The sequence below is a fragment of the Girardinichthys multiradiatus genome, chromosome 10 (genome assembly GCF_021462225.1).
Source record: "Girardinichthys multiradiatus isolate DD_20200921_A chromosome 10, DD_fGirMul_XY1, whole genome shotgun sequence".
Lineage (NCBI taxonomy): Eukaryota > Metazoa > Chordata > Actinopteri > Cyprinodontiformes > Goodeidae > Girardinichthys > Girardinichthys multiradiatus.
This window is the reverse complement of record NC_061803.1, coordinates 4,089,237-4,116,692: the sequence shown is the minus strand read 5'-3', so window position 1 is coordinate 4,116,692 and position 27,456 is coordinate 4,089,237. Positions and strand designations below refer to the sequence as shown.

Genomic DNA, 27,456 nt, shown 5'->3' with positions numbered 1-27,456 from the left:
GCTGGGAGGAAGGATCTGCGATAACGCTCCTTTGTGCACCTAGGATGCAGCAGTGTGTCACTGGAGGAGCTCTCCAGTTCAGCAATAGCTTCATGCATGGAATAGGAGACATAGTCCAACAGCAGTGTTATATACAGTGGCTTGTAATAGTATTCATACCCCTTGAACTTTTCCACATATTGTCACATTACAACCACAAACAGAAATATATTTTATTGGAATTTTATATAAAAGACACAAACACAAAGTGATATACAATTGTGAAGTGAAATAAAATTATACATGATTTAACATTTTTTGTAAATAAAAAACTTAAAAGGGCATCATGCAAAAGTATTCACCCCCCCTGAGTCAATACTTTGTGGAACCACCTTTCGCTGCAGTTACAGCTGCAGGTTTTTTAGGGTATGTTTCTACCAGTTTGCACATCTAGTGTCTGAAAATTTTGCCCATTCTTCTTTGCAAAACAGCTCAAGCTCAGTCATATTAGATGGAGAGCATTTGTTAACAGCAGTTTTCAGATCTTGCCACAGATTCTTGATTGGGTTTAGATCTGGACTTTGACTGGGCCATTCTAACACATGAATATGTTTTGTTTTAAACCATTCCATCCTGTCTGGGGTGTACCCCGCCTCTCGCCCATAGACTGTTGGAGATAGGCACCAGCTTCCCCGTGACCCACTATGGAATAAGCGGTAGAAATTGACTGACTGACTGACCATTCCATTGTGGCCATGGCTTTATGTTTAGTGTCGTTGCCTTCCTTGAAGGTGAACCTCTGTCCCATTCTCAAGTCTTTTGCAGACTCCAACGGGGTTTCTTCCAAGATTGCCCTGTATGTGGCTCCATCCATCAACTCTGACCACCTTTCCTGTTCCTGCTGAAGAGAAGCAACCCCACAGCATAATGTTGCCCCCACCATATTTCACAGTGGGGATGGTGTGTTCAGAGTGATGTGCAGTGTTAGTTATGCGCCACACATAGTGTTTGGTATTTTGGCCAAAACATCCAATTCTGGTTTCGTCTGACCAAAGCACCTTCCTCCACATGTTTGGTGTGTCCCCAACATGGCTTCTGGCAAACTGCAAACGGGACTTCTTAAGGTTTTTTTTTTTAACAATGGCATTCCTCTTGCCACTCTTCCATACACACATCTGTGCAGTGCACAACTAATAATTGTCTTGTGGACAGATTTCCCACCTGAGTTGTGGATCTCTGCAGTTCATCCAGAGTCACCATGGGCCTCTTGGCTGCATCGTAGTGCTCTCAGTGATCAGTGCTCTCCTTGTTTGGCCTGTAGGTTTAGGTGGACAGCCTTATCTTGGTAGGTTTACAGTTCTGCCATACTCTTTCCATTTCCTGATGATGGATTGATCAGTGTGCCGTGAGAAATTCAAAGCTTGGGAATCTTTTTATAGTCTAAGACTGCGTTAAACTTCTCCACAACTTTATCCCTGACCTATCTGTTGTGTTCCTTGGACTTCATGATGCTGTTTGTTCCCCAATACTCTCTTAACCAACATCTAAGGCTGTCACAGAGCAGCTGTATTTGTACTGAAATTAGATTAACCACAGGTGGACTCTGTTTAGTCATTAGCAATCATCAGGCAACTTCTGAAGGCAATTGGTTGCACTCAGAGTAAAGGGGGCTGAATACATTTGCACACTGCATTTTTCAGTTTTTTATTTGTAAAAATCTTTTTAATTCATGTATAAATTTCTTTCCACTTCACAACTGTATTCTGCTTTGTGTAGGTCTTTCACATAGAATTCCAGTAAAACATATTTATGTTTGTGGTTGTAATGTGACAATATGTGGAAAAGTTTAAGGAGTCTGAATACTTTTACAAGCCACTGATGAGGCAAGGTCTGAGCTTTTAAACAACCAGGTATAACATGTTTAAATATGTTTAAAAAAATAAAAGCAGGTGAGATACTATGTTACTGAAAAACTGTCTATTTGTTTCTTTTTTTTAACGCTGTTATTGCTGTTAAACTCTTTACTCCAGATTGTGCAATAGAATCCACCTGCTCCTCTGACACCACATGACTGCTGATGTCAGCCGAGCCACAATCAAAGCCAGGAACCTGTAGACAAAATGGTGTTTGTGCGTCCATCCAGCAGACCGACCCTGTGGGGCTGAATTTGGGTGAAAAAACAGACAGGACAACGAATCATCACAACCTTCAGTTTTTTTATTTCTGTTTTACTGTTTTACATATATGTATGAAGTTCAGAAGGCATATGGGGAAAAAAAAACAGTAGCCTCTCTATTCACCAGGGTCCTCCCACCCTTTCAGTCTTACTCTCTAATCCGCCCACATGTACCGTCTAAGGAAAAAAAAATAGTGCAGGAGGTGACGCTCCTCCAAAGAATCAGAGAGAAGGGGGGGCAGAGGGAGAGGTGTCTACAGGCTGCATTTCCACTGAAACATTTGGAAGAGGGGGGAGACAGAGGAAGAGCCTGAATGGTAGCTACACCCTGCGCCTGAAAGGGTAGAGAAAGAGAGATAGAGAGACTCTGTAACAAAAGCTGGCAGTTATTCTGTTTTTGGCAATAACAAGGAGGTGGGAGGGAGAAAATAGCACAAATAAGAGGGGGACTTCTGCTTCATTTCATCCGAAAGACTTCATCCCTTCGCCATCATCAGCATGACCATAAGCTCTATAAGTAACATCCGGCAATAATAGCAACGGGTATCAATACGAGGTTTCCAGCAACAGATGCGCGCAGATTGATGTTGATTGGAGAAAAAAAACAGAAAGATCACCTGAATGCCTGCAAGAAACGACACAGAAATAATAGGGCAGAGCGATCAAACAGAGAAATCTACATTTTGATTGATCTTTCTTTTAAAGCTTGATGTGCGTGTCTCTGCGCGCACCCGAAACGAACCTGAGCCAAAAGCAAGTGAGTATTAAACCGTGTCGGTTTGTATATTTATTTTAATATATGTGTGTTTCTATATTTGTGACATTATTCTAAGGAACAGAGTATTCTCTTAGCTGGGAAATTAGTGATAATAGTAAAAAAAATCATAATAGAATTATAATAACTGGACACAGATACAGCCGTAGCTACATTCAACAAGTCTACAATACCTGCCAAAGATATTTGTTATCTGACTATGTTATGATCAATATCTGAGCTGAAGCACTTTGTGTAAATTTTAACTGGAAAGGATCATTGCAGTTTGCCTGCAATTACAGAAAAATGGGTCTTTTATTTCCTACTGTCTCATTAAAATAAAGCTTAAAGATTTCACTCCTCGTTGCACAAATGGTGGGTGTTTCCCCATCTTCACCACCAGATCAGAGCAGTTTCATGACTCTCTGAGAGGCATGAGTGCATGCATGCATCCCCTCCTGCATCATTCTGCCTGCACGAGTTTTCATGTTTGTGTGTGTGTGTGTGTCGCCTGAGCTTTTTGCACGAATGCATCCGCTCTCATCTTTGCATGTCAGTTTGTGTATGTGTGTGTTGTTTTATCTCACATCCAGGCAGTGCTTGGTAAGTGTCAAGGCCTGAAATGGAGGTTTGATATAGGGCAAGACGTGAGGAAGAGATGCAGAGGATGGAGGTTGGGGATGCCGAACAGGAAGGACATAGTGTCTCGGAGATCTCATCCAGGAAGTCTATGAAAGATATGGAGGTGGGAGGCGGGATGTTAAATGTCTAGACTTTTTTCCCCTCCTCTACAACCTCCACGCACAGCACATCCCATCGTCTGCTGACAGTTTTCTCCATCTGCATTCCACTGCATATCACACACAGTCTCGGGTTTCATAACAGCTCTTCTGACAACTGGCTCCAGTGTGCTCTTTTTCTAATGGCAACTCTCTACCTCTTTTCCTCCATTTGCTCTCCCTCTGCCACCTTACCCAGCGCCTCTCTCGGTCCTGCATTATGAATCTACTGCCAGTGCTATTTTAGGCCCAGGGTAACCCAGAAAACACCCCTTTCGATTTTTGCAAAAAGAAAAAACTAAATGAGAAAAGAGAAAGAATCACCCTCCTCATGAGAGACAGTGACGTGCAATCGGTGATTGGTAGAGTAAGGAAGAGGGGCTCGTTAAAGGAAGGAACTGCTGTTTAAATCTATCTTTGAAGCTGTGATTAAATTACGCATCTATCAAGCCTTGTGTTTGTGAGCTCCTCTGCCTCAAACCCTTCATCTCTCCCCGGCTCTGATGGTTTCTCTCTCATCTTTGGGCTTCAGAGATGAGAACTTCACCCTCTCTGTCCTGATTACCTGATGGAGATAATCCAGCTTCTCTAATTTCTAGTCTACACCCCACATCTTCTCTGTTCCTCTGTTTAGCTTCTCCTCACTTAGTATTTAGCTCGTTCAGTTTTTTTTAAAGTGAGGCTCTGTGAAGTTGTATCAATTGTTATCAGTGATAGTTTCCTTAGTTAAAGTAAACAGATGTTATTTAGATGTGAGGGTTAGAAGCTAGACTTTAGCAGTTTATACAACTCAAGCTGAAAATATTTGTATTAATGTGATCCGCTACTATATTAGAGGATATTAAACATCTACACCTTCAGAAGATAGACTTACTAAGCTTGTCACTGTTATTTCAGGCAAACAACATCTGTGTTACCAGGCAGAGTTACAATGGCGAAGGAAGGCTGTATCAGCTGATCACAAGTCTGCCATGATAGTTTCCAAACAATTGCAAGACCTGGAAAGCACAGGACCGTACCATAGGAGATTCTGCTGTGCAAGTGACAGCAATACACAAAATCCAAATGTTTAGTCCACTTTGCGCACAGAGCAGACTGATGAGGCAGACTGATACAGCCACCAATCTCAGCCTCAAACCTGAGACAACGGTGTCTTGTGAAACACATTTTCTGTTTGGGTTGTTTTAAATGGCTAAAATCAGTTAATCTGAGGGTCCGTCTGCCTGACAAGGTTTCCCACACTGTGGATTTCTTTACTTTACTACAAGCTCAATATTATTGAGTGTGCCTCCTACAGATTAAGGAAATATTCATGATAATAGCTTCACATAACCTCACTTCAAGAAATCTGAACTGTTTCTTTAAAGGCATAATTCAGGATTTTTGAAGGGGGGGTGTTAAAAGGCAATAAGCAGTTAATATCTTACCTGCAATAAATAACTCTCTTGGATCTTCAACCACCGTCAAACCAGCGTGGGACTGGAAGCAAAGCAAACATCTACCATTTTAAAACAACAAAAACTTCTTAGAAGCACTAATTTATGAACCTTTCATCCTCTGTTATGTTTGTATGAGACAGAGGAGTGAATTATTATTTGGAGAAGTCACCCATGTCAGCCCCTTTCTGTATCATGAACTCTTTACTATCATCCCCTAAATTCTAAACCTAATCCTAAACCTGACCCATAACCCTAATTTAAACAAAGTACACTCATAAGCTGTCACATTATGTACTGTTTATCATCCTATATGCTGTTATGAACTGTACATGCACCGACTAGAGAGAACATTATGCATGAACTTAAGCAGGTTTCGAGCTGCATGGTGGCACTGTTGCCTTACAGCAAGAAGATCCTTGGTTTGAATCCCAGCCTGGGGTCTTTCTGCAGAGAGTTTGCATGTTCTCCTCATGGGTTCTCTGAGGGTACTCCAGCTTCCTCCCACAGTCCAAAAACTGTTAGGTTAATTGGTTTCTCTAAGTTGTCTTAGGTATGGATGTGTGTCTGCAGGAATGTTTGTCCTGTGATGGACCGGCGAACTGTCCAGGGTGTGCCCTACCTCTCATCCAATGACAGCTGGAGATATGCACCAGCCCCTCCCATGTTTACACTATTTTACCTTTTAATCTGACAGTTATCCTGACTAAAATCATTTAACATGTTATGCTCTCAATACGTTTCATATAGGAAGATCCTTGGTGGCATACCACATCTTCCCTCTATTTCTAGTGTAAATAACCAGCAGGTTTGGTGTAAATAACTGTCCACTGCAAGTGTCCAGACAGTTTATAAGTTCATAAAGTAGTCTTCACATGAATGAATATGACCACTAGCAACTAATCCGGATTTAGGCCCTGTCCATACTTAACCGGAGTTTTAGAAAAACAGAGATTTTCAGATTTTCTGCAAATGCAAAGACAGCTTTTGGTGAGAAAACTAAAATGTACAAAGATACTTTTTAAAGATTTCTAAAAACTTGTTTGTGTGTTCTGCACATGGACTGGAACGACAGGGAAGCCAACTTTGCAAATGCCCACTCTGCCCTTTTGTGCTAGAAACCATAACAACAGTAAAGTGTTTAATGCCTAAATGAATCCACATCTATCGTGTTTTGTCCTGATTCTGCTTTAAGAAAAATTCTAACATAAATGGAGGAAGCCAATGACTGACAGAAAAGTGTAAGACAACATGGACTGAAATTGTTTTGTCAGAATCTTTAGCCTAACACTGCATTGGTCATGTTAAAAATCTTCTTTTGAAATTTCATGTTCATTTAAACATTGCTGCCACCTATTGGGAAGCCAAGCTATTACAGCTTTTTTATTGGATTCAAACAGACTGTCTACAAGTTGATTTCTTTTCCAAAAAAAGGGATAAAACATCCATTTAAATACAGATTAGTTTATCTGAGATGTGCTTCCTCCAAAGGAGCAGTTGCCGCAAAGTCAATAACTTAATGCGATTGGCAGGATTTCCTTAGATATATGTACCAATTGGCTTAATAAACTGGACTTAACTGCATTATGTATTTGTGCATGCGTGCACGTGTGTGGTGGGTGTGTGTGTGTGTAAATTGCCTTGAGACACATGTTCTGTAAATAGACACTATATAACTGAACTGAATTGAATTACTAAATGTACTGCTGGTAAGAAATTATTTGCATCTAATCTTTCAACCCAATTCAGATATCCTGAACTATCTATTTAAATGAAGTCTTTTCCTCCTCCGTCACACCTCTTTAGTATCTAATCACCAACTTATCTCTTATATCTAATTGGCTTCCAGGTCACAGGTCAGGAATGAGCGTAGTAATACTTTTTCCTGTGTGCCATGTTTCTGTCTGGGTCCCATGTGCCGCATCACTGCGCTGCTGGATCACAACAGCCCTAATCACACCAGCAGGGTAGAGTCATTAATTAGGAGCAGGCAGGTTTAAATGTCTAAGAGAGGAGCTGGTGAAGGAGGGCTTAAAGCTATCTGCTCCGAGCAAAAATTCTCCAAGAAGCTTGTGTTGAAGTTGAACACTGAGGGATTTCGGCTCAGATTTACCCGGAGTCTAAAAATAGAACTCCTTCTCGACATGACACAGTATCTTGCCCCCCTTATTTCAGCACTGCTTTCAGCGATTAATCTGACCTTTCCTTCACCAAAACACCTTTTTCTACCACTTGTCCTCACTTTCCATCCTTATGTCTCAACTTAGCTTCATAACTATTAGGGAAAAACTTGCGCATGTAGGGCAGGAAAGCTTTTAGACAGACTGCTCCCAGTGCTCCATTTACAGGTTCCATTGCTGCCAGTCCTTTCCTGAAAGGACTTTATGTATTAATAATGCCCAGGTAGCTAAAAGAAGCAAAACAGTAGTGTGTGAGTTTGGTTTTCATAGAAAAAAGGGGAGCAGCAGCAGTTGCAAGCTTCTGGCAAAGGGTGAGCGACCAATATGCACAGCACTTAAGACCCCTGAGGGGGACTGATGGCTGCAGCATGTGTGGATTGGTCAGCCCTGAAGAGCTCCACGGTGATGTTGCTGAGTAGAGGAGCAGCCTCGGGTAGATTAGACATTTCCTCCTTCATTGCCAATGTGATTTGACCACCAGCAATATTTATTTTTGTTTTAGTTAAGAAAAGTGCTTTTTTGTTCTGGGCTTAGCATTTATTTGCCTTTCTTTTATATATTCATGTCATCCTTTCTTATTCAGTGTGTTCCTACCCTGGCCAGCCCATAATATGTTCCCCCACATGTCCTACCCAGCTTCTCTCCTCAAATTTAGACCATGAGGTGCAGAGAGGGTGGGTGAGGTGGTGCGGCATGCGCCGTGGTGTGACACCACACTAAAATAGGAGGTGACCGCAGTGCTTTCACTTGTGCTGCAGTGCTCTGGTTTCTCCTGTTGGGGTCCCCTCAACACTGGGATGAGTGCTAGAGAGGAGAGGGAGATAAAAGTAGAGAGGAGGGAGGGAAAGGAATAAGGAAAGGAGGCAGGGTGTGATAAGGATGGAACAGCATGAAGCCTTGCGGTTACATCCTTTGATGAGGTACAGTAGCGTGTGGAGGGGGAAATGGCTGTTCAGAAAAATACATAGCACTGTTGTCTCCTGCATCCTGAATCCCCATTCCCCTCCTTTGAAAGGCTATCTGACCTTCCAGCTCAGCAGTGGCTCTTTTTTCACCCATCACAACAACTCAGGTGCTGTCCTGCGACACCGTAAAATCTTTTTTTTCACATTTTTCTTCATCCTTATCCCACCTGCCCTCAGTCACATTCTTCTTTCTCTGCTCCAGCTATCTCCCTATCTCTTATTTCCTCTCCCTCACCCTTAACCCTGTCTTCCCTCTCAGTGACTGGTAAAGGTTTTGCACTTTTTCTGCCAACTGCTGCTTCTGTTCCGCATACTCAGCACTCCTCCAAATTCCTCCCTCGCTGCTCCTCCTTCCCCCCGGATACTGCTGCTACTGCTGCTGGTACCTCACAGTCAATGCATTCCATAATCTTGCGCTCTCTCCCTCCCTCCCTCCTCTTCTTGCTGCAGTGTTTCTGCTAATATATATTAGCGTCAGCGAGGTGCACCAGCTGAGTGTGTGCACACCGACGACCAGCATCATACTGCAGAAACAATAATTTTTGCAGAAAGGGTATTTTTTTTTACACATATGCGTGACATTCTGGTTTTTCTTTGTAGTCATGTGTGTATGTGGTGGCGCAGGACATGGTGGCCAAAGCAGGAAATGCTGCAGGAGAGAGAAAGTGGTGGTGCTGTAGGGAAGGTGGGGGGATTGTTCCTCCTCTCTGCTGCTCTGCAAAGTCTATACCTTAATTTTTTTAATGTTCCTCTGTACATCTTCTCTCTTTTTCCTTCTCACCCTTGTACTCTTCCATTCTCCTTTGGTTTTCAATCCCCCCATTCACCCTTTCTGGTGAATCATTGCACCACTTTGAGCGATGTTTATGTTGAAATGACCTTTGTTGCAGCTTTCCCACTTAAATACAGCTGCAAACAATTGAATGACATGTAACTAAACGCAATTCAGTCCTTTTAATAATAACAAAACTTCATTCTCTGCCATTCACAAATAATTTTGATTAAAATCAATAAGCTCAACATGCCTCACCATGAAGGAACAAATAGTAACATAACCACAGTTACAGACTTGTGGCTGGCCTTGTATAAAATATTCAGCAGTTCGCCCGATAAAGCCGTAACAGCAGCTATGAAGTGCAAGCTGGGGTGCAGGGTTACAAAGTTAGACTAAAACATGGTGTGTTTTCTCTAAGAACAGTTTTTAAAACGATGCAAGTTTGTCAGGAGCTGCTGCAGAAAAGTTCAGCTTACCAGCACTAAAGCTAGGCAGTGAGCGCTTTCCATGGTGCTGAAATGGGATCCGTCCCAGCAGCAAAAGCAGTCCCTTGATGAACTGCCCCGCTGGACAAAACTGGTAGTGGATCAGGATCTTTTGCACCCTCTTTGTTGGAGATATTTTTGTATTTAATTTATAATGACATCAAAGTGACTCTGTTTAACTGTGTCTGCATAAAAATGCATTGCAACTCTCAAACTTTGCAGTATTTAATGTCAAGGTGCTCAACCTGCTGAGAGAAATTGAGCTATTCAACTTTTCCCATGTCTTCATCTGAGCAATAGTTTCTCCATTTGTTATTATTAACTCATGCAGAATGCTTGGTTTTAGTAGTTCTTACCTTCGTATTGACAAAGATTTCCCCTCTTGGTTTTGAAAAAAAGAAATTAAAAAGTCTTCAAAACGTAACTTTCCCCACAAAAACAAAACTTCTTTCTTCAAATGTAAAAAGTACAAAAAAGTAAATAGGACTGCAGTCGTTTACATCAAGCAGCGCAAGAGAGAAGATACATCTGAGAGCAAAGAGGAAAGTAAAATAAGTTTGGGAAGCAAACCAAAGCAAGTAGAGGGAATCAAAGTGCAATGCAGTGATGGGAGGAGAGAAAATGTGACGGCACAGAGAGAGAGAGAGAGAGAGGGGGGAGCAGGGGGGAGGAGGGAAGACAGAGGAAGTCACGGGAGAGGAACGGCACGGTTAAGGTAGAAGAAAGAAGAAGTGAAGCCTTGATTCCTTCTTCAGTGAAATGTGACTCCTTTATGCGAAATATCAGAGCGAGAGAGGAAGAGAAAGTGAGGTAGAGGGAGGGAGGACTAACAGGAAAGGAGGAGGGGAGGAGGATAGTGGTGCATTTCTCTGAAGGAGGAAAGAAAAGGTTAAAAACATAAACACACTGGGCTTTTTCTTTTCTTTCGTTTTTTTTTCTTCCTGCTGGGAACGCGTGTCTTTTCTGAAACCCCTCTGGATGGCGAGGCAGCCCACAGGCGAACAATCTGACCCTCAGTGTGAGAACAGAGAGAGAGAGGGAGCACATAACTCCTGCTTTTTACTGCAGCAGAATTCATTCACTTTTATAGTGCACTCTCCTTTTAATGCTCGTCCTCCTTCTCCTCCTCACCCCCTCTTTTTTCTCTTCCATTACTACACAAGAGACAACATTACACGAGCTCTCTCACTGAGTCTACGTTATTCTCCACTTTCCCAGCCCATTTCCATCAGAAATCGATCTTTCTTTCTTTCTTTCTTCTCTCCCTCTTTAAACCCCCCTCTTTCTCTCTCTCTCTCACACACACACACACACACACACACACACACACACACACAGTTCAGTGCATGGGAAAAGTGGCATAATTGTGCATCGCCTGGATCTCGGTGCGGTCGGAGGGGGCTGCAGCAGTTTGTAGAGCGCGCACATAGACTTGATTGAGGAGATCTAACATTAGTACGGACACCACACTCTCAGGAGGCAATTAACACTCATATATACACATGCATGGTCTCTCTCTCTCTCTCTCTCTCACACACACACACACACACACACACACACACACACACACACACACACGGCTCTGCACCAACACGTCACAGAGGTATTCTAGAGGAAGGTGGGAAATACAGGTCCTTCTCAAAATATTAGCATATTGTGATAAAGTTCATTATTTTCTATAATGTAATGATGAAAATTTAACATTCATATATTTTAGATTCATTGCACACTAACTGAAATATTTCAGGTCTTTTATTGTCTTAATACGGATGATTTTGGCATACAGCTCATGAAAACCCAAAATTCCTATCTCACAAAATTAGCATATTTCATCCGACCAATAAAAGAAAAGTGTTTTTAATACAAAAAACGTCAACCTTCAAATAATCATGTACAGTTATGCACTCAATACTTGGTCGGGAATCCTTTTGCAGAAATGACTGCTTCAATGCGGCGTGGCATGGAGGCAATCAGCCTGTGGCACTGCTGAGGTCTTATGGAGGCCCAGGATGCTTCGATAGCGGCCTTTAGCTCATCCAGAGTGTTGGGTCTTGAGTCTCTCAACGTTCTCTTCACAATATCCCACAGATTCTCTATGGGGTTCAGGTCAGGAGAGTTGGCAGGCCAATTGAGCACAGTGATACCATGGTCAGTAAACCATTTACCAGTGGTTTTGGCACTGTGAGCAGGTGCCAGGTCGTGCTGAAAAATGAAATCTTCATCTCCATAAAGCTTTTCAGCAGATGGAAGCATGAAGTGCTCCAAAATCTCCTGATAGCTAGCTGCATTGACCCTGCCCTTGATAAAACATAGTGGACCAACACCAGCAGCTGACACGGCACCCCAGACCATCACTGACTGTGGGTACTTGACACTGGACTTCTGGCATTTCCTTCTCCCCAGTCTTCCTCCAGACTCTGGCACCTTGATTTCCGAATGACATGCAGAATTTGCTTTCATCCGAAAAAAGTACTTTGGACCACTGAGCAACAGTCCAGTGCTGCTTCTCTGTAGCCCAGGTCAGGCGCTTCTGCCGCTGTTTCTGGTTCAAAAGTGGCTTGACCTGGGGAATGCGGCACCTGTAGCCCATTTCCTGCACACGCCTGTGCACGGTGGCTCTGGATGTTTCTACTCCAGACTCAGTCCACTGCTTCCGCAGGTCCCCCAAGGTCTGGAATCGGCCCTTCTCCACAATCGTCCTCAGGGTCCGGTCTCCTCTTCTCGTTGTGCAGCGTTTTCTGCCACACTTTTTCCTTCCCACAGACTTCCCACTGAGGTGCCTTGATACAGCACTCTGGGAACAGCCTATTCATTCAGAAATTTCTTTCTGTGTCTTACCCTCTTGCTTGAGGGTGTCAATAGTGGCCTTCTGGACAGCAGTCAGGTCGGCAGTCTTACCCATGATTGGGGTTTTGAGTGATGAACCAGGCTGGGAGTTTTAAAGGCCTCAGGAATCTTTTGCAGGTGTTTAGAGTTAACTCGTTGATTCAGATGATTAGGTTCATAGCTCGTTTAGAGACCCTTTTAGTGATATGCTAATTTTGTGAGATAGGAATTTTGGGTTTTCATGAGCTGTATGCCAAAATCATCCGTATTAAGACAATAAAAGACCTGAAATATTTCAGTTAGTGTGCAATGAATCTAAAATATATGAATGTTAAATTTTCATCATGACATTATGGAAAATAATGAACTTTATCACAATATGCTAATATTTTGAGAAGGACCTGTAGATCCCACAGTAATCTTTTTTCCCCCTCTTCTGGATTTCACTCTTTTCAGTATTGAAGGTTTTGGCTACGGTGGCCTAATTGGAATGAACACTGACTCCCGCATTGACTGCATTTACAATTTAGGTGTTGCTGAATGAGAGGATTGTCCTGATTGTTGCAGGAAATAATATCTTCTCGTCACTGTGGTGTCAGCAAGCAGCTCATGCGGGTTCTGACTCATGCATGTATTCACAGCCACCTGTTTTCCCGTGGTTTCTCCCTTTTCCACGATGCTTGTGCTGCAAACTACTTTGCAGCCCATCATCCCTCTGCACCATCACCCATCCAAGAACCCTCTGCGCTTCTTCCACCAGCTTATCATCATGTGAATCCTTATGAACCCCGCTGGTATTAGCGTATAATTCCTAATGTTGATAATCCACATCTATATTTCTCCCTTTCTGCTAAAAATTTCTGCCCTTTTTCTCTCCCCGCAGACTCCTCAGACTCCTCCCTCCTCCTCCCTTCGGTTTCTCGCATCCTCTCCCTCCCCCCCCCGGTGCTCTATGCTCAGTTCGGTGTGTGTCTCCTCTTTCAAAGGGCGCAAGGGTGGGAACAAGTCGTCCAACAAAGCATGTTACAGCGCAGACATGACTTGTCCGTCGGAAAGCGAGAAAATCGTGATAAACTGCGGGGGGGTGCGGCATGAGACCTACCGGAGCACCCTGAAGACGCTGCCCGGGACCCGCCTGTCTTGGCTCACCGAGCCGGACGCCTTCAGCAACTTCGACTACGACCCCAAATTGGACGAGTTCTTCTTCGACCGCCACCCGTCGGTCTTCTCCTTTATCCTAAACTACTACCGCACAGGGAAGTTGCACTGTCCCAACGATGTGTGCGGTCCGCTGTTCGAGGAGGAGCTGGCCTTCTGGGGTATCGACGAGACGGACGTGGAGGCGTGCTGCTGGATGAACTACCGGCAGCACCGGGACGCGGAGGAGGCGCTCGACAGCTTTGAGACCCCGGAGCCCGACGTGCCGGACGACGACCCGGCTCTGGGTGGCGCGGACGGGGACTTGAAAAGACTGTGTCTGCAGGAGGACGCACGGAGAGGCTGGTGGAAGACCTGGCAGCCCAGAATATGGGCTCTGTTCGAAGACCCGTATTCGTCCAAATACGCCCGGGTGAGTTCCTCAGGTCTCCCAACTTGTTCCTTTGGACTACTGTTGCATGTTTCGAGTAGAAATGTAAAAACTTTGTTTAAAATGCTTCATTAACCCTAATTACTGCGAACACAACCCACCAATATTAACTACAGGTCACTAACTGCTTGCATGTAATCTCTGACAGGATTAAGTGGCGGTAGCCTGTATTGACTAACTGATGTTTAATAATTAATGCTGATAACTTGAAGAAAAATGGAAAATGGTATCTCAGCCTCATAGTGTCTCCCTCTGAGCAATTTCTCTGCGAACAGACCTTCCATCTAAATGAGAGAAATTGTGGTTGAAGAGTAAACCATGAAATGTCCATTGATGTCTTTTGTGGCTTAAATTTAAGATTGTAAATGTCTTTATTAACGAGATGTGGTTAGAAAAAGAGTAGAGAGATTTTCATGTGTGAAAAGACAGTCTGCGTCTGCATACAGATGTCTCTTAACACAGATGTGCCTGTAAGAGAATGTTGAGAAGACGTTGAAATAAAGACGTTTTTTGCCCTCTAAATGGGGTTAAAATGTTAACTAAAAATACAGATGTCTAAATGTGGTCTAAAGGTGCATCTACAGAGATATCTAAGTACGTAAAGATGTCTACTGAAGTTTAAGTGTGGTTGAAAGGGGAGAAACCTTTCTACCAATTGGTGTTTTTTTATTCTAAGGTGGACTTAAAGATGTCTATTGACATAAAAATGTAGTTAGAAAGTGCAAGACGTCTATTGACTTTTGAAATGTGGTTGAAAAGCTAACCCTAAAAGATCATCTCTGTACCTAAGGACGCCTCATAAATCCTACATTTAGCTGAAAAGTTAATGGTGAGAAGACATCAAGTGATATCTAGATGCAGTTGAAAAGATATCTGCATACACAAAGACGTCTGCTGGTATCGAAATGTGGTTGAAAGTGAACCTTGAGCAGATGTGGATATACAGACGTCTATGTTTATGCAGTGTAGATGTCCGAATGATGCCTAAATATGGTTTTTCAGATGGGCCAATGATGCCTGACTTTAAAAGTCTTTTTTCAGACTAAATTTAAAAAGCACAGGTTGGCTGACAAAAGTCCAAATTCCAACATATGTTTCAAGCAGAATAAAGTCAAGCACTGGCCAACCTTAAATAACCATAAAAACATTCTCCATAGGTGGGTGCTGAGGCCAGGTGAGCCAATGGACAGCAATAAAAATGTCCTTCCTCCACTAAACTGGCTCCCTGGCCAGACAGTCTTCCATGCATAATATTTATTTATTTATGATCTCAACTAATCTATACCCCCTCCGATGGTTACTTAAAACCCCTAAAATTATACTATGGCTCCACCTCAAAATTATCATTATATTCCTCATCTTCCCTAACTGCTAATGGAGTTAAAAACACATTTAATGACATTTTCTGCTGATATAATAATCCCCATCCCTTTCGTGAGCTGGTTTGATATATGTGCCTGTAAACGCACCATCAACTCTGCCTCCTGCATCCAAAAGCTTTTATGTTCAGTGTGTCCTAGATGATATTACCCAGCTGTATATATTTTAGCACCTTTGTTAAAGATTTGCATGGATTCCTATACGAATGCCCTTGGTAGTGTTATTTTAGCAGTCTCTCCTGTCCCAGGTGAATGCTGTGATGTTTTTTTTTCTCAGGCTTTGTATCTATTATGGCTAACTTACTACTGTGTTGGGAAAATATTTACTGATTTCAAGGAAATTCCCAATGAGTTACCTTCTAAATGCATTTGTTTTCAAGGCATTTGATCATACAGGTGGAGGGGTAACAAGTATTCCTGACTGTGTTTTTGATATGTACTGGTTCTTTTATTTGTAGAGCTTTTTGTTACAGACAAATCCAGCTGTTTGATCAGAGCGGCTTTCTTTTTATATATTTAGATTCACCTTCTTCCTGCATTTTATTTTTCCTTTTAGTAAAATTTAATCTGTCAAGACAGTGCAGGAGAACCAGTTGGTGCTGTCGCTTCACGAATAGGATCATGAAAATCAGACAGCCTGCAGATTTCTGCATTTATTGATTTAAAACAAGGTAAAAATGATCAGAACTCACAATTTAGCGTAAATGCACAGTTGGCTTGAGTTGCTATGGGTTAGGATTCTCGTTGTATGTTAACCTCTAGTAACATGATCTGTTAACTTCATTTTCAATAAGAACAGCTGCAAATACTCCTACTGCATATGCATAATATACAAATATTGTTATTTTGTGAAACAGACATAAAATGAACACACCATTTTGCCTTTTTTTCACTCTGCTCTTTATGAAGTAACACAGAGTTTAACAAGCTAATATTAGCTGGTTAATTAGTTGAGAATCTGCTCAGGTAGCGAGCCTGCAGTCAGACACACTCATAACACTTTGCATTCTCTCAGCCAGCTGGCTGGCAGTGTTCAGCAACATGTGTTGGAGGGGAAGTGTTGCGTTACTTTGTGCTCCATAGAACTGGAGAAAACTCTGGTCACTTATACTGGTATTTTATTAAAAGGACTTTCAACTATAGGAAAAGTTTAAGGAAAGTTCAAATGGTTTTGAAAGATCAAAGACTTAAAAACTCTGTATAACTTGATACCGGTAACGATTATGAACATGATCTGCACCTGGTGGCTCCTACACAGACATGCATTCACATCTTTTTGGACAAAGACCAGGCCTCAGTTCTCAGCAGAGATAGAGGAAACTGTTGGGCTGTCTGGGTTAGACCGCCCAATCTGTCACTTTCGACCGGGACTCAGGTTGGAAGTGCTTCTGTAACTGTCACTCTTATCCCAGTGTAATGATTTCTCACCACTTGCAGCACCCCCTAACCCATATCCATGGATAAACACACGATCATTTAAAATCAAGACTAATATAAAGATGCACCAATCGGTTGTGCAGAGATCAGAATCTTGCAATTTTTCTTTCATTGGCTCTGATCAATGATCAGCAGGTCAAATACTGACAACCAGGTGACTGTGGTTCAGTAGGAAGAGTAGTCGTCTTGCAATCAGAAGGTTGTGGGTTTGATTCCAGCTTCCTCCTGCCAAATGTCAATGTGCCGCTGGGCAAGGCACTTAACCTCAAGTTGCCTACCAATCTGCGTATCGGTGTATGAATGTGTGAGCGTTAGTGAGTGCGATTGGGTGAATGTGACTCTAGTGTAATGTGCTTTGAGTGGTCTGTATGACTGGAAAGGTGCTATATAAGTTCAGTCCATTTACCATTTTACAAAATAGATTCATTTTCATATATTAAATGCATCAGAACAAACAATTCCCCCTATTTTGGGTCCATCAGCCCACGGCATGCACTGGATTTCCCTTTTGTTTGAGTTTAATAGAATTCGGATGGATGTAAAGGACATATGCTTTGATGCTGCAATTCTTTCTTCTGTTGGATTCAAAACTTTTAACCACTATTAAAGTATAGAGGTTTTATGCTTTATAGATCCCCTGGAATAAAAAGTCTTGAATCGGTCAAAATCAGATTTGGCTGTTTAGAATTTAGGAGAAACTGGAAATCGGTTTCAGCCAGGAAAAGTTGGATTGGTGCATGTCTACTCTAATGTTTAATGGGATTAAGATAAGATATCTTAATCCCATTAAAATGGTTTGTACTTTAAACATGACAGGAGCTGATCTGAATGATCTTGATTTATTCTTGCTGTATTTCACTGCTGGATAACTTGTAAAATCTGATCATGCTTCACAAAAAGCACTTCCTTCAATTCCATGTTGGCTGCAAAAAGCAGTGTTTGCAGTACCACTGTGGGGTTATGAAGAGTGCAGAGCAGGTAGAAGGTGGAACTGGTTCCCCGTGCGGGTGAATTTAGCCCCATTTCACTGCGTCCTTTTTCCAGCATGCCCACTGCTTTATGTCAAACAGCGATGTGACCCAAATCAGGCTTTTCCTTTCTTTTCTTTTGTCCTCACTGCTCCTCTTTATTTGACCATCACATCATGTAACGGAGTACGACCTTTTTGATTGTTTTTCTCATTGATGAAAACTTTACGTGAAGCAAAAACACAAGGTGATTCAGACGAGAAGGAAACAAAATGAAATGCCGATGAGGAAATGCAGATGAGAGAAGAAGAAGGAGATGAGAGCAAACATAAAGAAACATGGGGGTGGGACTGGTGGGGTGGCATTACTCAAATTATTTCAAGGGGGGGTTGTTTGCATGGCTGTGATGTAATGCACCAGTAATCAATGTTCTGATCAGAGCATTCGACACGTATGTTTGGCATTTTTTGCCCTTCCCTCCTAATTTTACCTTCATCGCTGATGATTGTGTGAGGCTCACACGTTGAATTTATCGTAGTAGTGCACACATGCACAACCACATATACACACATGCTGGTGTCTGTGCTGGCTTTTCTGCTGCAGTAGACACGAGAGGGAAAGAGAGAGAGAGCTGGAGGAAGAGGAAAAATGAGGCGGAAGGGCATGAAACGGGAAATGGAGAAGGGGAGAAAAGGACTTAAGCGGGGGGGGTTAGAGAGATGGGAAATGGGGGCGACAAGCACTGAAAGAAAGACGCTGCGTGGTGGAGGTGGGGTCCTCCTATCTTAGGATCTTCGATTATCTGTGAAGGCTTGATCTATCCAATCTTCCTACCCCCCCATCTTTGTTTCATTGACTATCTGCTCTTTTTGTCTCAGAATATGAGAGGTGCTTTGGCTCATTCTGGACTTTTTGAAAGTAAAGCAACTGTTATCCATTGACTACCATTAATGGATGCACGGGGTAGTATGTCTCACCTACATCCGATTTTAGTATTGATTGCAACCAGGTTTACATGGATCTTGCAGTGGAGATAAGGCTTCACGTAGGTCTTGACCTAGCTGTTTAGTCTTTTTGGACTATCTGGTGTTGTTCTCAGTTACATTTCTTTGTGTTTTGTCAGAGATAACGTCTACATTTCATTTGTAAATATCAAAGTTTTGTAGCTGTGTTTTAACCCTCAGGGGTCCTTTTAATTTGTGCTTTTTAACTGCTTCGTGTTTTTTTTTTTTTTTTTTTTAGAGAAAAAACACAAGTAGTCATTTTTTTCCTATCCCATGTACGCAAAGTGGGGTCGTCCCTTCATGGTGTAGCAGGGTAAGTCCGTGTCTATTATTATGGGAACCTGGATTCGATTCCCAGTAGCAACAGAAAGGGCATCTGGCGTAGAAACTTTGCCAAATCTGTTTGCAGGTTGTGCTGAGTTGCTTTGGCGACCTATGAAAAAGTGGCCTTTTTTGGTTGGTTTTTTCCCAAGTCTGGAAGTGTCGAAAATTAGCAGAAAAATTTGATTTTCTTTTTCAAAACCCATTCATGCAAATTGGGAGATTACCAGTACATTGGAAAATATTTTCACCTAGAGCAGGAATGAGGGCTGCATGGTGGCACAGTTGGTAGCGATGTTGCCTTGCAGCAAGAAGGTCCTGGGTTGGACTCCCAGCTGGGGGTCTTTCTGCATTGAGTTTGCATGTTCTTCCCGTGCATGCGTGGGTTTTCTCCAGTACTCTGGCTTCCTCTCACAATTCAAAAACATGACTGTCAGGTTAATTGATCTCTCTCAACTGCCCAGTATGAATGAGTGTGTGCATGGTTGTTTGTCTTCTGTGTTGCCCTGTGATGGACTGGTGGCCTGTCCAGGGTGTAGCCCGCCTCTTGCCCATAGAATGCTGGAGATAGGCATCAGCTCCCCTGCGACCCTGTGCGGAAGAAGCGGGTATAGAAAATGGATGAACGGATGGACTTAAAAGCCACTTGGTGCACCCATTCTTCACCTATTCTGTTTTCACAGTCTCTCGTCTCGTCGTCTTCCGCTTATCCGGGACCGGGTCGCGGGGGCAGCAGACTCAACAGAGACGCCCAGACGTTCCTCTCTCCAGACACCTCCTCCAGTTCCTCCAGGGGGAGCCCAAGGCGTTCCCAGGCCAGCCAAGAGACTAAGTCCCTCCAGCGTGTCCTGGGCCGTCCCCTGGGCCTCCTCCCGGTGGGACGTGCCTGGAACACCTCCCGAGGAAGGCGTCCAGGAGGCATCCGGTATAGATGCTCGAGCCACCTCAACTGGCTCCTCTCGATGTGGAGGAGCAGCGGCTCTACTCCGAGCCCCTCCCGGATGGCCGAAACTCATTTCAGCCGCTTGTATCTGGGATCTCGTTCTTTCGGTCATGACCCAAAGTTCATGGCCATAGGTGAGGGTAGGAACGTAGACCGACCAGTAAATTGAGAGCTTTGCTTTTCGGCTTAGCTCTCTCTTCACCACAACGGACCGGCACAGTGCCCCCATTACTGTGGCAGCTGCACCGATCCGTCTGTCGATCTCCCGCTCCATTCTTCACTCACTCGTGAACAGGACCCCGAGATACTTAAACTCCTCCACTTGAGGCAGGAACTCCCCTCCAACCTGAAGAGGACAAGCCACCCTTTTCCGGTCGAGTACCATGGCCTCGGACTTGGAGGAGCTGATCCTCATCCCAGCCGCTTCACACTCGGCTGCGAACCGCCACAGCGCATGCTGTAGGTCTTGGGTAGAGGGGGCCAGCAGGACCACGTCATCTGCAAAAAGAAGAGACGAAATCCACTGGTCCCCAAACCCGACCCCCTCCGGCCCTTGGCTGCGTCTAGAAATCCTGTCCATAAAAGTTATGAACAGGACTGGTGACAAAGGGCAGCCCTGCCGGAGTCCAACATGCACTGGGAACAGGTCCGACTTAGTGCCGGCAATGCGGACCAAACTCCTGCTCCGCTCGAACAGGGACCGGATGGCCCCTAATAAAGGGCCCCCGATTCCATACTCCTGGAGAACCCCCCACAGGGCATCACGAGGGACACAGTCGAATGCCTTCTCCAGGTCCACAAAACACATGTGAACCGGTTGGGCAAACTCCCATGAACCCTCGAGCACCCTGTAGAGGGTATAGAGCTGGTCCAGTGTTCCACGGCCGGGACGAAAACCACACTGTTCCTCCTGAAGCCGAGGTTCGACTATCGGTCGGACTCTCCTCTCCAATACCCTGGCGTAGGCCTTACCAGAGAGGCTGAGGAGTGTGATCCCCCTGTAGTTGGAACACACCCTCCGGTCCCCCTTCTTATGAAGGGGGACCGGAGGGTGTGTTTTCATAGTTACATTTGTAAAACCCTATTTATGATTCCTTTTCTACAAAAAACTAGCCTACTTTCTTAATATCATCTGATATTGTGTGTTTTAATTTATTGTTAAGCAGGTAAAACGGTAGTTTGATGATACAATTATCCTAGATTTTGTATGAAAAATCTATGAAATGTTTTTGCAGCCCACTATTGCTTTTAATTGAACAATTCTGACCCACATAGCAAGAAGTTTAGACGCCTCCAATCTAGAGGAAAAGAATAAAACATGGAATTTAATTTCATTTTAAAAGGCAAATAAAAATATTTAAAGGAAAACAAATGATTAATGTAAAACCTCCCCATATGGAGAACCTGACCAAATTGAATGCATCTGATGATGGCGCCGCAGATGGTCGCCTCGGCGTGTTGGTGCGCATTGTTTTGTTTTTGCTTTAAAACGGTCTTCTGTGATGGTACCCGGAGCTCTCTCACCAGAGAAGAACTCATGAACATCAGGGCTACTACACCAGAGGAGTTATTTCCCACTTTTCTGCCTACCGCTCTGGAATTTTTGGACATTCTGGTCAAAGGTGCGCTCACCTTTGTTCACGCGGTGAAACGCCGGAAGAGAGGGAAACGGGCTGGGGTGCTGGTACGTCTTCGCCAGCGTGGACTACGAACACCGTTACCTGGAATATTTCTCTCTAACGTGCGCTCACTTCCCAACAAAATGGAGGAACTACAACTGTTGTTGGGGAAAAACAGGGACTTTTATTCATCGGCAGTTTTGTGCTTCACGGAGACGTGGCTGTGTGGATTAATACCGGACTCTGCGCTGCAGCTGGCAGGATTCCAGCTCTACAGAGCGGACAGAGACACGGAACTCTCCGGCAAAGCGAAAGGTGGAGGAATCTGTTTTTACCTCAACAGTGGTTGGTGCAACGACGTGACAGTGATTCAGCAGCACTGTTCTCCAGACCTGGAAGCCTTCATCTTAAACTGTAAGCCTTTCTATTCCCCCCGTGAGTTCGCTTCGTTCATCCTGGTCGGTGTTTACATCCCGCCGCAAGCTAACGTGCAGGTCGCACAGCGCATGCTCGCCGACCAGATACTGAGTGTGGAGCGGACCAACCCGGACTCCTTAGTTATCGTCGTTGGCGACTTTAACAAAGGTAATCTCACCCACGAACTCCCCAAATTCAGACAGTTTATTAAATGTCCGACCAGAGAGGACAACATTCTGGATCACTGTTACACCACCATCAGAGACGCTTATCACGCCGTCCCACGTGCTGCACTGGGCCAATCCGACCACATCATGGTCCACCTGATTCCTGCATACAGGCAGAAACTAAAGCTCTGCAAACCTGTTGTGAGGACGACAAGGAAGTGGAGCAGTGAGGCTGTGGAGAATCTCCAGGCGTGTTTAGGCTGTACAGACTGGGATGTGTTCAGGACTACTACCAACAGTCTGGACGAGTACACAGAGGCTGTGACTTCCTACATCAGCTTCTGTGAGGACAGCTGTGTACCATCATGCACCAGGGTGAGTTACAACAACGACAAACCCTGGTTCACAGCTAAACTCAGAAGGTTAAGACTGGATAAGGAAAAGGCCTTCAAGAGTGGGGACAAAGACATATACAGAGAGGCAAAGTACAAGTTTGGCAAGGCAGTGAAAGAGGCCAAACGACTGTACTCTGAGAAGCTCCAAAACCAGTTCTCAGCCAACGACTCTGCGTCTGTCTGGAAAGGGCTCAAGCAAATCACCAACTACAAGCCGAAAGCCCCCCACTCCATCAACGACCGACGCCTCGCCAACGACCTGAACGAGTTCTACTGCCGCTTTGAAAGACAAAGGGACAGTCCTGCAACCATCTCCCACGACGCCCCCCAACAGCTGCAGCCACAATCCACCACCCCCATCTCTCCAACCTCAAGAGGGGTCTTGGCACCTCCAACCCCCACCCTGAAGTTCCCCCCCACCAGCCCCCTACCCACGCCGAGGACGGCTCTTTCCATCCAGGAGAGGGACGTCAACAAACTCTTCAGGAGACAGAATCCCCGGAAAGCTGCTGGTCCGGATTCTGTCTCACCAGCCAGCCTGAAGCACTGCGCTGATCAGCTGTCTCCAGTCTTCACAGACATTTTTAACACCTCACTGGAGACATGTCATGTGCCAGCCTGCTTCAAGTCCTCCACCATCGTCCCTGTTCCCAAGAAGCCAAGGACCACAGGGCTTAATGACTTCAGACCCGTCGCCCTGACCTCTGTGGTGATGAAGTCCTTTGAGCGCCTTGTGCTCTCACACCTAAAAGACATCACCGACCCCCTCCTTGACCCCCTGCAGTTTGCCTACAGAGCCAACAGGTCTGTAGATGATGCAGTCAACCTAGCCCTTCACTTCATCCTCCGGCACCTGGACTCCACAGGAACCTACGCCAGGATCCTGTTTGTGGATTTCAGCTCTGCCTTCAACACCATCGTCCCAGTTCTGCTACAGGAGAAGCTCTCCCAGCTGAGTGTGCCCGACTCCACCTGCAGGTGGATCACTGACTTCCTGTCTGACAGGAAGCAGCGCGTGAGGCTGGGGAAGCACGTCTCTGACTCCCTGACCATCAGCACCGGTTCCCCCCAAGGCTGTGTTCTCTCTCCTCTGCTCTTCTCCCTGTACACCAACAGCTGCACCTCCAGTCACCAGTCTGTCAAGCTTCTGAAGTTTGCGGACGACACCACCCTGATCGGACTCATCTCTGATGGTGACGAGTCTGCGTACAGATGGGAGGTGGACCATCTGTTGGACTGGTGCAGCCAGAACAACCTTGAGCTCAACGCTCTAAAGACAGTGGAGATGGTTGTGAACTTCAGGCAGAACCCAGCCCCACCTGCCCCCATCACCCTCTGTGACTCCACAATTGACACTGTGGAATCTTTCCACTTCCTGGGAACCATCATCTCCCAGGATCTCAAGTGGGAGCCAAACATCAGCTCCTCATCAAGAAAGCCCAGCAGAGGATGTTCTTCCTGCGGCAGCTGAAGAAATTCAACCTGCCAAAGACTATGATGGTGCACTTCTACACAGCCATCATTGAGTCCATCCTCACCTCCTCCATCACCATCTGGTACGCCGCTGCTACAGCCAAGGATAAGGGCAGGCTGCAGCGTGTCATTCGGTCTGCTGAGAAGGTGATTGGCTGCAGTCTACTGTCGCTCCAGGAACTGTACACCTCCAGGACCCTGAAGCGGGCAGGGAAGATTCTGGCTGATCCCTCCCACCCCGGTCACAGACTCTTTGAGACTCTCCCCTCTGGCAGGAGGCTGCGGTCCATCCGGACCAAAACCTCACGCCACAAGAACAGTTTTTTCCCATCTGCCACCAGCCTGGTTAACAAAGCCCGGAAACCACCCTGACACTCTCCCTTTCCCCCACACCCCCCCTTTTTTTGCTGACAGGACACCTGTAACCTGTAACTTTATGCGTTACATTAACGCTCAGCTTGGACTCCTGCTTTACTTGCACTGCTTTACTTGCACAATGATCACCTGCACTGTTGTATTGCTCTTGCATCTTATACTGCTCTATATTTACTCTCACTCACTTAAAACTGTGCACATATATTTATATTATATTGTAGATATGTTTATACTGTTTAATTTGTACTGTATTGCACCGACTACGCCAAAACAAATTCCTTGTATGTCCAAAAACGTACTTGGCAATAAAGCTTTTCTGATTCTGATTCTGATTCTGATTCAATATATGAATTAACATCCTGTGGGTCCTCTTCATACATCAGAAAGTTCTACACAAAACAACAAAAACTGCGAAATCTGAAGTCCAGCTCTCTGTTGAAGCACAATGAAAGAACTAACCTCCAAGCCTCTGTGGAAAATTGTTTCATGTTAAATTCATACACCTTCATACACCTTTTGTGCGTCCTCTGATTTCATTGTAAACACCCCACTGAAACAGAAATTTGCTAACTTTTAGTCTTGTTCTTCCATAGTTAGCAGCCTCCTTACTGAGTTTTGTGTTTTGTTATGGTGTGTTCACTGGTCGAAAGTAAGTCACATTTTTGTGTTTCCGGTCACCTGTCAGGTTCAGTTGAATCTGAAAACTGGCCGGTTCTGATCACAAACCTATTACTTATTAGAATCCAGTAATTTTTATTTTAATTATTTAAACCATACATGTATTTTATACTGTTTGTTTTCTGAATTCTGTATTTCAGGATATCACTTTACTTGTTTAAGAATTATACATTTTTATAATAAGGAAAAGAAAAGCTGACTGGAAAACAATTATATGGACTTCATAGACTCCTGTGCAATTTGATGTAAGCAACTACCATTAAGGGACCTTAAATACATGTGTTTGAATTTAATAAAGAGTAATATGACCTACTAAAGGCTCTGTTCACATAATGATTTGAATGAAAACTCTGCCTTATACAGGTGCACTGATGAGTCTCAGACTCGGCCGCTCTGTTGTTTCCCATTTATCCTGCAGGTTCAGCTCTTTGTGGTCACTTTCAGAAAGGCTCAGTTGCCTTTGTCAGAAATCTCCTGACAAAGCATCATTTGTAGCTCAGCATGTTCCAGAGACGCCCCCTTTGCCCCTTCTAAAATCGGACACTGTGTGCCTAAATCTGATTCGTTTCTGGGGGGGCGGTGCTGCTTCCACAGCCCACTTTCTCCCTGAAGGTCGTGTCTCGGCGGCTCAATCGTTGGCCGTTCCTTTTCCACTGTGTTCAGCGTTATGGTCTTCTGTGCTGTCATAAACACAATGGCTACCTGCCAGTATGCCTTCAGCACAGGTTATCTCCAGGTACGGAGTTACACCACTGAAAAAACACAAAAGATAGTACGATGCTACCCTAAATCTTAGACTTTGTGATCCAAATCCAAAGTCACAAGTAAAAACCACTGTTAAAGATGCCTAAAAACCCTAAGATACATTTATTTTTGATCAAAATAGCATAATCTTACATGAAAAAAATACTTAAAAAGCAGACTTCAGTAAGAGGTTTGAATATCATGTTAGATAGGGCCAATGTCTCTTAGCCACTCTTCAAAAATGGGAAAGATAAGAGAATATGCCATTCAAGTAAGGTGGATGCGTGTTTATCTTCATGAAATGCTACAAGTGTCATAATCTGCCTGCTTTTGGGGCTTTGAGTTCTGTTTACTTTCTCACTTGCTTTATTTCAGTTCATTCAGGTTTATTAGATTCACTCTGTTGGTGAGGTGTTTGTTAATTCCCTGGATTCCGGATTTTAGTTTGTATTTTCTAATAGATCTGTTTTCTCCTTGTTCATGTTATTTTTGGTAGTCTAATTGTTTACTTGTTTCTGTTTACTTAGATGTTTATGGTTACCACCCTGCACTCCCTGATCATCTGTGTTAATTAGTCTCTCTCCCTCAGTTACCTTCCAGCAGCTGCATGTCATTCCCTGCTGATTAGCTCCCTTGGTTCACTGGTCCATTCTCTTCCCTTCCTCAGTATTTACACAATCTGGTTTTCTGTTCTGGTCACTGGGATGTACTGTTAGCTCTCTGCTCCACGTCGCCGTAGTATGCCTGTTCCATGTCTACCTACCTGCCTTTGTTCGATGATGTAAGTTCTTTAAGATATTATTAAATATTTAACTCGCCATGCGGCTCCTGTCCTCCAAGAATGTATCCCCTGGTGATAATTTAAAGGTTTTGATTAACTGGAACTATTAAAAATGATGGAAAAGTTTATCTTGCCTCCACACAGTGAGGAAGGTATTAAGGAAGGTAAAAAAAAGAACTGCAGCAAATTTATCATTATAAGGTTATGCTAGGGTTAGGGTTAGGGTTGCAGTGAAAGGTGTTTTTATTTTTTACCTTTACCAGTAGGGCCAAATATAGGGTGTTTCCAGTAGTACCTCAGCTTACTTCCTGTCTCCCACTCTGGACATTGCTACTGGGGGGGCGTCACAAAGTTATTTTGGTGCAAAATTAATTTTCTGAGCTGCTGCAGACTGAGGCAGTCAGAGACAAATAGATGAGACGAAACATTTTATTGTTTACCGGTCCTGATCAAAAACGGAGGTTTAGTGAACACAGCCCTGTTAGATCCACGTGTTAGCCTATCGATGATATTCTCACATACCTGAGCTCTATTTTCCAAACTTAGACTGCTTGACAATAATCTCTTAGCTTAGCTCTTACCTAAATAGTTTGACTGTTACTGTTTAGTTGATCATTTTAGTCAAAATGGGCACATGTTAAATTTAGGCTTCCTGCTGTGTAGCTTACAGGCAGAGTTTAGGTTTTCAAATTAAAAGCTTGTTGCCAGTAGCACTTGCCAAGAGTTACATAAAAAAAATAAAATTCTTATCTTGGTGGTAATAACAGCCATGCTTGCTTTTGTGTTGGCTGACACATCTCTTACCCAACTAG

General features: G+C 44.0%; 1 protein-coding gene and 1 long non-coding RNA gene across 8 annotated transcripts in view; one reads left to right on the top strand and one right to left on the bottom strand.

The window, feature by feature from the left end:
• Window positions 1–2,175: 2,175 nt before the first annotated feature.
• On the bottom strand, window positions 2,176–10,491 carry LOC124874936. The gene is made up of 3 exons (XR_007039918.1): window positions 9,886–10,491; window positions 5,116–5,167; window positions 2,176–2,780 (listed from the first exon to the last, which is right to left on the bottom strand). It is a non-coding gene; the product is annotated as an uncharacterized LOC124874936 (long non-coding RNA).
• The window catches only part of LOC124874933 (potassium voltage-gated channel subfamily C member 1-like), a 77,771-nt gene continuing 53,088 nt past the window's right edge, over window positions 2,774–27,456 (top strand). For 6 of the 7 annotated variants that reach the window (XM_047376614.1, XM_047376608.1, XM_047376609.1 and 3 more), the window contains exons 1-2: window positions 2,774–2,912; window positions 13,239–13,925. In XM_047376614.1, the coding sequence (XP_047232570.1) occupies window positions 2,865–2,912; window positions 13,239–13,925 (735 nt within the window). In that variant the 5' untranslated portion in view covers window positions 2,774–2,864. The remainder of the gene's footprint in view (window positions 2,913–13,238; window positions 13,926–27,456) is intronic. The other variant, XM_047376615.1, reaches the window with a different exon arrangement.